The 12,673-nt window shown below is 43.0% G+C and overlaps 2 protein-coding genes across 2 annotated transcripts in view; both read right to left on the bottom strand.

The window, feature by feature from the left end:
- The window catches only part of LOC127000362 (leucine-rich repeat-containing G-protein coupled receptor 5-like), a 176,376-nt gene extending 173,162 nt beyond the window's left edge, over nt 1-3,214 (bottom strand). Inside the window, exon 1 of the mRNA XM_050863996.1 lies at nt 3,176-3,214. The gene's annotated coding sequence lies outside the window, so the exon portion shown is untranslated. The remainder of the gene's footprint in view (nt 1-3,175) is intronic.
- LOC127000180 (serine/threonine-protein kinase PkaB-like) lies at nt 1,443-2,267 on the bottom strand. Its single transcript, XM_050863573.1, has one exon. The coding sequence runs from the start codon at nt 2,265-2,267 to the stop codon at nt 1,443-1,445; it is 825 nt and encodes a 274-aa protein (XP_050719530.1).
- Nucleotides 3,215-12,673: the final 9,459 nt, after the last annotated feature.

The raw sequence follows: 12,673 nt of genomic DNA, 5'->3' as shown, positions 1-12,673 counted from the left end.
CAGCCTTTTAAGAATCGACTGCAATTAAAACTGAATTAAAGAAACGAATGGAAGAACAACAACAACCGCCAACATAAACCACAAATAAATGAAACCGCTTCCATTCGCAGAAAACGACAACAACCCTTCAGACGTCTGAATTTTCTCCATCAGTTATTTTTTCCCTTATCAAACACAAGGGCCTTGTCCGCTCTCGTATGGAGTATGAATCTCATGTGTGTGTGGGTACACCTTGCACACAGTCCAGCTGGACACTCAGAGGCTCTTTGTCTCCTCAACTCTCCGTCTCTTACTGACCGTCTTCTGTCGCTTAAATTCAGCCGCAACGTTGCTTCTCTTATTATATTCTGTCAACATGTTAATGATTCCTGGTCCTCTGAACTTGCTAACTGCATGCCTCCCCCTCCCGCGGCTCCGCTGCACGGGACTTTCTACTCTTGTTGATCTCAAGTCCATCCAAACCCCTTATGCAAGAGTTAACCAGCATCTTCATTTTTCATCCCTTTCACTGGTAAACTCTGGAACAACCTTCCTCCGTCTATATTTCCTAATGCCTACGTATTGAACTCTTTCAGGAATGGAGTATCAAGCCACCTCTCCATTCGAAACTGACGTCTCTTCTCTCATTGTATTTTGTCCTTCAGCTGCCTCCTTGTAAAACAGCAACAACACTAACAACAATAACAACAGAAAACAAGTGAGTAGACCAAAGAATAAACCCACAAGGCCATCTAGGAAACCGACCCCGATGATTGCTATAGTGAAGACAAAAGAGGAAGAGAGAAAAAGAGAAATAAAGAGATGAGGCAGGGAGGGGAGAAGATGATGAGGGGGAAGACAGAAATAAGCGATGAATGGAGTCTCGTATTTCTTCGGCAAATTTGATGGTATCCGGAGAGACAGCGAGACGAGGCAATGATGATGATACTGACTGGAGAGAGAGAGAGAGAGAGAGAGAGAGAGAGATATATATTTATATATATATATATATATATATATATATATATATATATATGTATATATATAAGTACACATAAAAGGATAGCCAAGTTGATAAGTGGGTACAAATATAAATATATAGATAGATGGATAAGTAGATGAGAAAATGGAAAGTTAAATCCACTAAGGAGTGTGTTCCTTGGTGGGTGTAGAGTAACTGGCTCCAAAGGGAAGAGATGGACTGGTAAATCCATTCATCCGTTGGGAAAAGAAACCCTGACTTGTCTTCCTCCATAACATAACTTAGGGGAGTGTCTTCCTCAACCCCTGGTGTAGTCATCCGTTAGGAAAAGAAACCCTGACTTCTCTTCCTCCATAACATAACTTAGGGGAGTGTCTTCCTCAACCCTTGGTGGGCGTAGAGTAACTGGCTCCAAAGGAAAGAACTGAACTGGTAAAACTCTTCATCCGTTAGGAAAAGAAACCCTGATGTGCCTTCCTCCTTAGTAATGGCGGCGGCGCGGGAAGAGGCAGGAAAAGGCCTTGCGAACACGCCGGACAAAGGCCGCCTTCCTGGATGTCTCGCCCGCGTACATCCTGACTGTCTTGATGATCTGGGCCACCGAGGGCCGCTGTGCAGGGTCTGCTGCCATGGCGCGGTCGGCCAGCACCTCCAGGCCGGGGTAGCGCGTGTGGCACGTGGCCAGGATGCGCCTCAGGACGTAGCCGAGGGAGAACACGTCCACGGGGGGCGAGCAGGGCGCGCCACGCCGCAGCTCCGGGGCCATCCAGGGCGTGGGGTGCGTATGCGTGCGCGCGATGCGGAGTCCTGTGCCGAATGTCTTGGCCAAGCCGTAGTCAATGAGGGACACCTGCAGGCGGCCGTCGGCGCCTTGGCGCACCACCACGTTGTCGGGCTTGATGTCGTTGTGAGCGTAGCCGCGGGCGTGGAGCTGCCGCACGTCCCGGGCCAGCGCCACGAAGGCCGCCAGTTTGTCAGTGTCGCGGGGAGCAAGGTTGTGCAGGTCGCAGAAGGTGTTCTGGCCGCGGAAGGTGGTGAGCATGGCGGGAAATCCAAAGCTGGTGCCCAAGGCCTTGGGGGCGCCCGCCGCACCGTCCAGGTCCAGCAGGATGTCAAATTCCCTGCGGAACATGGCGGCGAGGCGCTGCTCCCTTGCCACCTTGAGGCAGCACAGGGCGCCGCCGACCTCCACCAGGTACACCGTGCACGAGGCGCCGCGCCCCAGCACCTGCTTGTGCTCGGCCACCAGCGTGTTGATGCGTTCCCTCGTCAGCACGAGGAGGGGGGTTGTGTGTGGGGGAGACATGTCTCTGTCTTTCACAGAAAAAGCAGTAGAACAACTTGAAGTTAAAAGAAGTAATGGAGAGCAAGGATGGTATGTAAGAGATGGCAAACTATTGAGATTCATCGACACCAGAAATAGGGAATAGGATAAGGATAAACTAGATATAAATCTAAATACAAAACTAATTAACACTTAAGGACTAACTACGAGTAAACTGGTAGAAATAGAGAAATTGTGGATAGCGCAGAAGATTTTATATGTATTACCGAAACACAGTGCAAATTCAATAGGTTTGATATTACAAAAGGACTTTTTAAAGTTGAAAAATTTAGAAGAGAGAGAGAGAGAGAGAGACGCACCCTTTCACCTCATTAAAGAAGAAAATTAGGACAAACGCCGCGGAGACGCTAAAGAAATAATGGGAAGGGAGGAGGAGGAGGGAGAGGAGGAAGAGGAGGAGGAGGAGATTTATCAAGTGGGAGAAAAAGAAAATGAGAATGGAAAAAAAATATCAAGGAAAAAAGGAAGGAGTGGTAATAAGGAAAGGGAAAAAAGAAAGCGAGGAGGAGGAGGAGGAGGAGGAAGACAAAAGCACTGCTGGATAGAACGGATGGAATGATTATGACTGAGAGGCGAAGAAGAAAGAGAAGGGGAAAGGAGGGGAAAGGAGGAGGAGGAGAAGTAGTAAAGCTGCTGGAGAGAGAGAGAGAGAGAGGAGTAATCTAGGGAACCATTCTCGTCTATCTCCATAACATTGATTTATTTCCGGTATTAGGCGAGAGAGTGGGAGGCGACTTTTTAATTCCCTAAATGTGGGAAATAATTTGATACCGTTACAGGGAGTGAGGGGGCGAGAGAGAGAGAGAGAGAGAGAGAGAGAGAGAGAGAGAGAGAGAGAGAGATACACACATACTAACAGACATACTTACAGACATAAAAGGAAACCAGCAGAATCAGAGAGACCGGCAGACACACACACCTGGGGAAAAGAAAGTGACATTAGAACAGGTGTAAAAAGTCAGTGAGCTAACAACATAAAAACTAAAACGGACAAATATTCACAAACAATTAATTAAACAAAGAGGCAAAAACAGTAAACAACCACGCATATAGCTAATCGACTCATCCACGCTCTCATCCATTCATTCAAATATACAAACAGACAGACAGATAGACAAGCAGAAAGATAAATAAACCAACAAACAGCTACAGGGACAGAAAGACGGAGCGAAGAAATACGAATGACAGGTTTTGCCTTCAATGCGCTCATCCCTACGTTGTCCAATTTCATGATGCGAGAGTTAACCAGGATCTTCATTCTTTCATTACTTTCATATGTAACGGCAAATTCTGCATCAGCCTTCATTCGTCTGTATAGTTTCTCTTTCGTACGATTTCAACACTTTCAAGAGAGCAATATCGAGACACCTATTAGCCCGATTTAACCTTTTGCAATTTTTACTTGTCCTCTGGTTGTGATCAGTGCTGTATCTTTTTGTCGCTTTGTGTTCTGTCCCTTGAGATGCCACCTTTGATGTGACGAAAAAATACATCAAAAACCCATCAAGAGAATTGCTTATTGAGGGAAGGGGAGGAGGAGGAGAAAAGACGTGGAAGCATGTATAGGCGACGCTGGAAAAGAGTAAAAGAAAATTCTATCAAACGCCGAGGATTCCATCACGAAGAGACGAGGTGCGAGGCGACGAGGCAAGAAAAAAAAGCATCTCAAAAAGAGGCTTCGAGCAAATATTTAAGGAATGGTCGGCGATAGCATTGCGATCCGATCCTAACTGAATCCTCTTGATGGAATTCTCTCTCTCTGGCGGTGTTTGGATACTGAAAAGACGGAGGGGGAGGAGGAAGAGGAAAAAGAGGAAGAGTAGGAGGAGGACGAGAAAGTAGAAGAAAACGAGTAGGAGAGAAAGAGAATCATAGAAGTTAGAGAAGAAAGAAGAAAACGAAGGAGAAGGAGATGCAAGTGAAGGGGAAGTAGAAGATGAATGAAAAGAAGAAAAAAAATCAGAATTAGGAACAGGGGAAGGAGGAAGTGAAAAAAGGAGAGATTGGAGGAGGAGTAAAAGGAAGATAATAAAGAACGAAAATGGTCTGAACAGTCTTAAAAAAAAATCACACACATTCACTTGGCAAATCACTCGCTCGCTCTTCCTAAGACACTCGAGCGCTACCCAGATGCGAGTAAGCGGCTGTGAGAAGCAAGTAAGTCTATAGGAACGTGAGGTGATGTACTGCTTCGTTGGGCTCGTGTCCCGCGGCTCAAAGAGAAGTGAGGGAAACGAAAAAAAAATATGTTAAGGGTAGTTGGAGATATTACTGTTTTACTTAAGATAGATAGATATATAGATATATAGATAGAGGTAGATAAGTGGAAACAGAGAAGGGAAAAAAGAAAAAAAATGAGTTAAAGTAAATAGAAGTGGGAGATATTGTCGATTTTCTTGAGGGGTAGATACAGATAGATAAATAGATAGATAGATAGAGAGCAGTATCATTTCATCTACAATACCAATCCTCCTCGTTCTCTCTCCCTCCCTATCTCCCTTTTGATCTTAATTATCTCTCTCATCTCCTTGTTGCTGTACTCTGTCTGTCTCTCCTATTCCTCCTCCTCTTCATTTCCCTCCTCTCTCTTCTCTTTGTCATATCTCCCTCCTACCCATACCAATCCCCCTCACCCCCTTTTTTTCCTGTTCTTCATTCCCCTTTCTCTTTTTTTTTCTCCCTCCCCATCTACCTTTCCCCTCCCCTTTCCTCTTTCTCCTTTTTTTTCTCCCTCCCCATCTACCTTTCCCCTCCCCTTTCCTCTCTCCTTTTTTTTCTCCCTCCCCATCTACCTTTCCCCTTCCCTTTTCTCTTTCTATTTTTTTCCCTCCCCATCTACCTTTCCCCTCGCCTATTCCATATCCTGCCTCCCCTACCCCTCCCCTTTCCTCTTTCTCCTCCCCTTCCCCTCCCCTTTCCTTCTCCCTCTTCCCCTTCTATCCGACATACCTTTCTCCTCACCTTTCCACCTCCATCCCTTCCCCTATCCCGCCTGCCGTATCCCCACCCCTCCCCTTCCCTTCTTCCCCTATAGATGTTATAAAACTGAAGGAATAACTCAAATATTCCTTGCTACATTCCCGTTCCAGTAATTCCTAACCCGTTGTCTGCTGGCAGGAATGAAGGAAGAGAATGTTAAATATTTCTCAATGGTATCTGATGTTAAGGATACTATTTTCCAGGTATAAGATTAAAAACTAAACTAAAAAAACACTAAATAAGGAGGGTATCAAGACACCTCTCCTCCCGAAATTGACCTGTCTTTCGGCCACTCCTCTTGACTCTTGTGGGAACAGTGAGTAGCGGGCTTTTATTCAGTATTGTTTCCTTATTTTTTGCCCTTGAGCTGTTTCCTCTTATGTAAAAATAAAAACAAAAATATACGGGTAAGAAAATAGCAAGTCAATGGTTCCTTTTTCGGTATAACTTCTGAGAAATCTAAATGTTTTAATCGTCATGATGGAAGTGTTATTAAATCTTACGTAAATATTTAATTACGTAGTATATGTCTTTATATTATTTAGCTTCAAAAGGTGCGATACTTACTATAAGAAAATTGCAATAGATAGTTTCGTTTATAACTTTGTGAATCATGCAGGGTGAATGTTGATATGTGTGTGTGTGTGTGTGTGTGTGTGTGTGTGTGTGTGTGTGTGTGTGTGTGTGTGTGTGTGTGTGTGTGTTTGACAGAATTCGATAAATAGCCCAACGTTTTTCGGCCTGGGAGTGCGCGTCTTCTTAATTACCTTTCGCCTCCGCTAATTAGGAAACTGATCAAATTACGACGCAACACTTTTACCCTAACACGCAAAAATAATGTATAAAATATTAGAACTAGGACGGGCTTAAAATAAAGAGGCGCTCGGTGATAGTCTCCTTTTCCTTCCCTGACATTAATGATTCTGTTTTTTTCCTTTCCTCTCAATCCCTTTTTACACATTCTCCTTCTCTTTTTTCGTGGCCTTTGCTATGTTTTCTTTTCTCTTTATTTACATTTGTCCATTCTCTCTTTCGTGTAATGGCTTATCTCAGGACCTTTATTTTTTCTTTTGTTTTGCTACTTCCATTTTCTCTACTCAGAATTTTTTTTCTCTCAACTCTTTTTTTTTTTTTAGCTTATGTTGTCCCGTACTGAGCAGCTGATGATGATGATGAAAGGAATGAGTGTTTTTCCTTGCATTTTCTTTTTTCCTTCATTTATATCAATTCTTCCCTTCGTATAATATTATTCTCATCCGACTTCAACTCGCTTTTGTAACATTTATTTATTTATTTTTACGTCGAAGCCTGTAGCACCCTTAGGCAACGTTGAGGGCCCTGGTGGTGTGCCCAAACCCGTCTTGGTGGCGCAGGCAAGTGTTTATAGTGGCGCCATCTTTTCCTATGAGTAAGTCGGTGTCCAGCGCTAACATTTTCCTTTCTCTTCTACTCTTTCTTCCTCTTTTACGTACATTTTTTCGGCTCTCATTCTTTTGCCTTCGTCTTCCACAACTATGGAACGCAAGTAACCGAGTAAGCGAGAGCCTTGGTTGTTGTTAGTGTCGTTGTTGTTGTTGTTGTTGTTATTGTTGTTGTTGTTGTTGGTGGTGGTGGTGGTGGTGTTGCTGCTGCTGTTATTGTTGTTATTGCGTTCGGGGTAACAAGAGGCAATTAGGAGGCTGCTTGGCACTCGTCTCCCGGAGGAATGTTAGTTAATGGCACCTAATTACTGGTTACAGGAGCTATGGCCTTAATGAGTTGTACTGATGATGGTGGTAGTGGTGGTGGTTGTACTGGTGTTGGTGGTGATGGTGGTGTTGGGGATGGTGGTGGGGAGAGGCAAAAGGGAGAGTAAGGGAAGGGAGAAAATGGAGGGAGAAAGAGATGGGTGGAGGAGAGGGAGATGAAAGATGCTATTAAGTGATGCTGAAGCTTTGGTTGTTATTATTGTTGTTGTTGTTGTTGTTGGTGGTGGTGTTAATAGTCTTACTTCATTATCTCTCTCTCTCTCTCTCTCTCTCTCTCTCTCTCTCTCTCTCTCTCTCTCTCTCTCTCTCTCTCTCTCTCTCTCTCTCACAGACCCTCTCGCAGCCAACATTCCTCATAATAAGAGAAACACCTTCGCCCCTTACCTAATAGAAGACCCAATTAAAACTATAATTGATCGGAACACCTGAATGGGGAGATAAATTGGGGCTTCAGTCTGCGCCCTTCCGTCCCTTCCCTTCTTAAGCCTTTCTGTTAGTTGCTCTGTGTCTTATTTCTTTACTTTCTTTTTTCATTTACTTTCGATAGATTTTTTTTTTTACATTAAAGGATGCGGCTCAAGGGCAACAAAAAGAGTACAAAAAAAAAAAAAGCTCGCTACTCGCCGCTCCCACATAAGTAAAAAGTAAAGAGTAGCCAGAAGAGAGGTCAATTTCGCTACTTTACTTCTTTATTTTAATTCTCACCTATTTCTTTACTTCCACCTTTCCCTTCTTCTTTACTTCTGTTTTTCTTCAATTCTTCTTTTCTTTATCTCCTTTCACCTTTCTCTTCTTTACTTCTGTTTTTCTTCAATTCTTCTTTTCTTTATCTCCTTTCACCTTTCTCTTCTTCTTTACTTCTGTTTTTCTTCAATTCTTCTTTTCTTTATCTCCTTTCACCTTTCTCTTCTTCTTTACTTCTGTTTTTCTTCAAATCTTCTTTTCTTTATCTCCTTCCACCTTTCCCTTCTTCTTTACTTCTGTTTTTCTTCAATTCTTCTTTTCTTTATGTTCTTCTTTCACATTTCCTTTCTTTTTATTTCATCCTCTATTTTCTGTTTTTCTTTACTTCTCTTCTTCTTTCTTTCTTTCCTTCCTTCTTTAATAGAGGGATTTACAAACTTACCTTATCAATTTGTTTAAGGTTCAGGTGTTACGTATATTTAAAGGTATTTCGGTGGTTATTTAAAGGTTAGGTAAAGGCGAGTGTAAGTGTGAAAATTCCAACTATAATTCTACGGTGTTGTTAATGTATAGATGATGTAACAGTGCTCTCTCTCTCTCTCTCTCTCTCTCTCTCTCTCTCTCTCTCTCTCTCTCTCTCTCTCTCTCTCTCTCTCTCTCTCTCTCTCTGTCATATGGTAAAGATTTAATGAATTCATGTTTTGTTTATTCTTTCTATTTACTCCCAAACATCTTCCTCTATTGATCCTCCTCCTCCTCCTCCTCCTCCTCCAACCTTCTCAGTCCTCTCATCTCATTAGCAGAGTAGCCGAAAAGCTTCTGTTTATCGCCTAAGTTAACCAAGAACACAATTCAATTAACAGCAGGAGGAGGAGGAGGAGGAGGAAGAGGAAGAGGAGGAGGAGGAGGAGGAGGAGGAGGAGGAATGCAACCACCTCAAAAGGCCATCACCGATCTCGTAAAACAGTTTCAAGAGTTTGGAAACGGGAGGAAGAGGAAGAGGAAGAGGAAGAGAAAGAAGACAAAGAGGAGAGTAAGGAGAAGAGGAAACCTGGAGAAGGGAGATAAAGAGAAATTGGGAAGAAGGAGAAGGAGGACGACGACGAGGAGGAGGAGGAGGAGGAGGAGGAAGAGAAGGAGGAGGAAGCAATAAATGGACTGAAGGGAAGATTTTGAAGCACTAACGAGAGGAAGGAAGATGAAGGAAGGAGGGGAGGAAAAGAGTGAAGGGAGATAACGGAGGAGAGGAAGAGAGACGAGAGGAAAGGAGGGGAGGAAAAGAATAAAGGAAGATAACAGGAAGAGAAGACGGAAAAGAAAGAGGAAAACGAAGGAGGAGAAGGACACAGAAGAAGAAGAAAACAGAGCGAATGTGAGTGAAAATGCATACAAAAAAGAAAGAGGAAAATGAAGGAGGAAAATGAGACAGAAGAAGAAGACAGCGAATGGGAGTGAAAATGCATAAAAAAAGGAAAGAGGAAAATGAAGGAGGAAAAGGAGACAAAGAAGATGACCGAGCGAATGTGAGTGAAGATGCATAAAAAAAAGAAAGAGGAAAATGAAGGAGGAAAATGAGACACAGGAGAAGAGGAAGACAGCGAATGGAAGTGACGATGCATAAAAAAAAAGAGGAAAATGAAGGAAGAAAAGGAGACTCAGAAGAAGAGGAAGACAGCGAATGGAAGTGACGATGCATAAAAAAAAAAGAAAAGAGGAAAATGAAGGAGGACAAGGAGACACAGAAGAAGACAGCGAATGGGAATGAAGACACAAAAAAAGAGGAAAATGAAGGATGAAAATGAGACAGAAGAAGAAGAAGAAGACGGCGAATGTGAGTGAAGATGCATAAAAAAAGAAAGAGGAAAATGAAGGATGAAAATGAGACAGAAGAAGAAGAAGAAGAAGAAGAAGAAGAAGAAGAAGAAGAAGACAGACCTAATGAGAGTGAAGAAAAAAGAAGTAAAGAAAAAGAGGAAAGAAAAGCCAAAGAGAAAAGTTAAAAATCCCAGCAATCTTTCAACGAACACAACTCACTCCGATATAAGTTAAAACTGACTCGATAAAACAAACTTTGCCGAAACGACTCCATTAGAGCCCCCCCCCTCCCCCCCCCAAAAAAATAACAAAACAAAGAACAGAAAAAAGGTCCCAATTAAACGTCCCATCAATTCTAATTCTTTAAAAGTCCGATCAAATACCCTTAACCTAACTCTTTCTTCTCCCTTGTTATTTTTCTCTTGCATTTTTTTTTGTCTCACTCCGGGGAATATAAATGGGTTAATATATTTCATTAACATTCTTCTATGGCATTATGGGCGAATTTTTGTCCTTATTGCTCAGACTCACGCCCACACGCCCATATTTATCATCCCTTTTCCCTGTTTTGTTCCCTTCTTTTTCCTTCCTCCCTTCTTTCCCTTAATCCCTTTTTCTCCTCTCTCCTCTTTCTTCCCTTCCTTTAGCCCACTTCTTTTCTTCCACCACATTTGTAAATCCTCCCTTTTCCTCCTTTTTTTCCCTCTTCACAATCCGCTTTCTCCTCCCTCCTTCCCCTTTCTCAATCCTCTCTGTTTCCCTCCCTCCTCTTCCTCTTTAACAATCCCCTTACTCTCTTCCTCTTTTACAATCCGCTTCCTTCCTCCCTCCTTCCCCTTTCTCAATCCTCTCTGTTTCCCTCCCTCCTCTTCCTCTTTAATAATCCTCTTACTCTCTTCCTCTTTTACAATCCGCTTCCTTCCTCCCTCCTTCCCCTTTCTCAATCCTCTCTGTTTCCCTCCCTCCTCTTCCTCTTTAATAATCCTCTAACTCTCTTCCTCTTTTACAATCCCCTCCATTTCTTTCCTCCTTCTCTTTCAATCAATTCTTCTTCTTCCTCTTCTTCCTCTCTTCCTCTTTTACAATCCCCTTCATTTCTTTCCTCCTTCTCTTTCAATCAATTCTTCTTCTTCCTCTTTTCCTCTTTTACAATCCCCTTCATTTCCTTCCTCTTACTCTTTCAACCAATTTTTCTTCTTCCTCTTCCTCTGTCTTCTTATTATTTTCTCCTTTTCTTTCTCTTCCTCCTCCTCCTACCCCTCTTCTTTACCCTGTCTTCACCATCCTCCCTCTTCTCCTCCCCTCTATCAATTTTCTCCTTTATGTTATTTCCCCTTTCATAATTTTCTCCTATTCTCTTCGCCTCATTCTTTCTCTTCTCATTCTCTACTATATTTTTTTCTTTCTTCCTACTCATGTTGTTATTTTCCATCCACTTCGAATTCTTACTTTTTTTCCTGGTCTCTCTCTCTCTCTCTCTCTCTCTCTCTCTCTCTCTCTCTCTCTCTCTGATGTTTTCTCTTTCTCCCTTTAGTTGCACTTCAAAATCCTTCGTTTCAATCCCAACTTTTTATTTCTCCTTTCGAAAGACAGACGGCAGAGAGAAAGATTACAAGAGAGCGAGGGGGGGGAGAGAGAGAGAGAGAGAGAGAGAGAGAGAGAGAGAGAGAGAGAGAGAGAGAGACCTTGAAAAAAAAATGAAAAAAAGAGAGAGAGTGCACAAGTTTCATCAGACATTGTGAAACACGCCATCTATCTGTTAATAGGTTTTACAGTATGAGAGAGCGAGATTGAAGCACACACACACACACACAAACACACACACACACACACACACACACACACACACACACACACACACATACACAGACGTTACCATTTACCTTCATAACACATTCAACACAGCAATAAAATAAAAACAAAACAAAACAAAAAACGAAGTCCATGATTAAGCAATAAACGAAGAGAATCAAATCCCTTAAGCCACCTCTGAGCACGATCCGAATTTCTTTTGCTGACAGACGACGCTCAGAAACTAGGAAGGTTCAACACTCTCTTGGCTTCCTTAATAGGCTTGAATCGCACTGCTGTCACGCGTCCTCTTTAATCCTCTTATCATTTCTTCACCTCCCTCAGCTTCTTTCTTTGTGTGCTTATTGCTGTTATTGAAGTGACAGGAGGAGGAGAAGGAGAGAAGAAAAGAAGTGGAGGGAAGAAGAACAAGATGATTAAGTACACATATAAAAGAGGAGGAGGAAGGAGGAAGGTTTAAGAGAAGGAAGAAGAAAGAACAAGGAAGAGGTTGAGGTCGAAGGAATTGTAGGAAGAAGAGGAAGAGGAGGAGGAGGAGGAGGAACAAGATGATTAGATACATAAGAAGGATGAAAAATAAAATGGAGAGGACAAGGAAAGGGTTGGATTCGACGGAGGAGGAGGAGGAGGAGGAGGAGGAGGGGGGAGGAGAAGGAGGAAGAATAAGAGGAAGAAGAGGAGGTCCAAAACATAGAAAAAGAGGAGGAGGAGGAGGAGGAGGAGGAAGAGGAAGAGGAAGAGGAGTGAGGAGGAGGATGAAGAAAAGGAAGAAGAGGAGGCCCAGAAGACAGAAAAAGAGTAGGAGGAGGAGGAAGAGGAGTGAGAAGGAGGATGAAAAAGAGGAAGAAGAGGAGGCGGCCCAAAAGACAGAAAAAGAGGAAGAGGAGTAAGAGGAAGAAGAGGCCCAGGAGATAGAAGAGTAGAAAAAGAAGGAGGAAGAGGAAGAAGAGGAAGAGGAAGTGTAAGTTTAATGATCGTGTTTTTTTTTGTTTTTTTTGCGTCGTTCACAATCTTCGTCGCGTCGCCCGCCATTAGGACGTTAATTTACGTTCTCCCTTCAGCAGCCTCGACCTTGGCGCAACACCCATCTTCGGCTGCCTCCCTACATTGGCCCTTCCTTCCCGTCCTAACCATTCCGTGCCGCCCTTCCTATTCCTTTACCTCTTTTCTCGCTACCCTTTCCTCCTCCACTAACCTCTTCCTCCTCCCTTCCTTCCTTTGTCCGTTTTCCTTCACCTCTCCTCCTACTCCCTCTTCATTTTTCCTTCATTTTTCTTTCTCTACTTTTTTCAGTCACCTCTCCTCCTCCTGATCCTTCTCTTCCTCCTT

This window comes from Eriocheir sinensis, chromosome 18 (genome assembly GCF_024679095.1).
Source record: "Eriocheir sinensis breed Jianghai 21 chromosome 18, ASM2467909v1, whole genome shotgun sequence".
Lineage (NCBI taxonomy): Eukaryota > Metazoa > Arthropoda > Malacostraca > Decapoda > Varunidae > Eriocheir > Eriocheir sinensis.
The sequence above is the reverse complement of the archived record's forward strand: the minus strand, read 5'-3'. Positions and strand labels throughout refer to the sequence as shown.

What these genes read in the sequence shown, in the direction of transcription:
- LOC127000180 (XM_050863573.1), bottom strand. Translation starts at nt 2,267, where the DNA reads ATGTCTCCCCCACACACAACCCCCCTCCTCGTGCTGACGAGGGAACGC.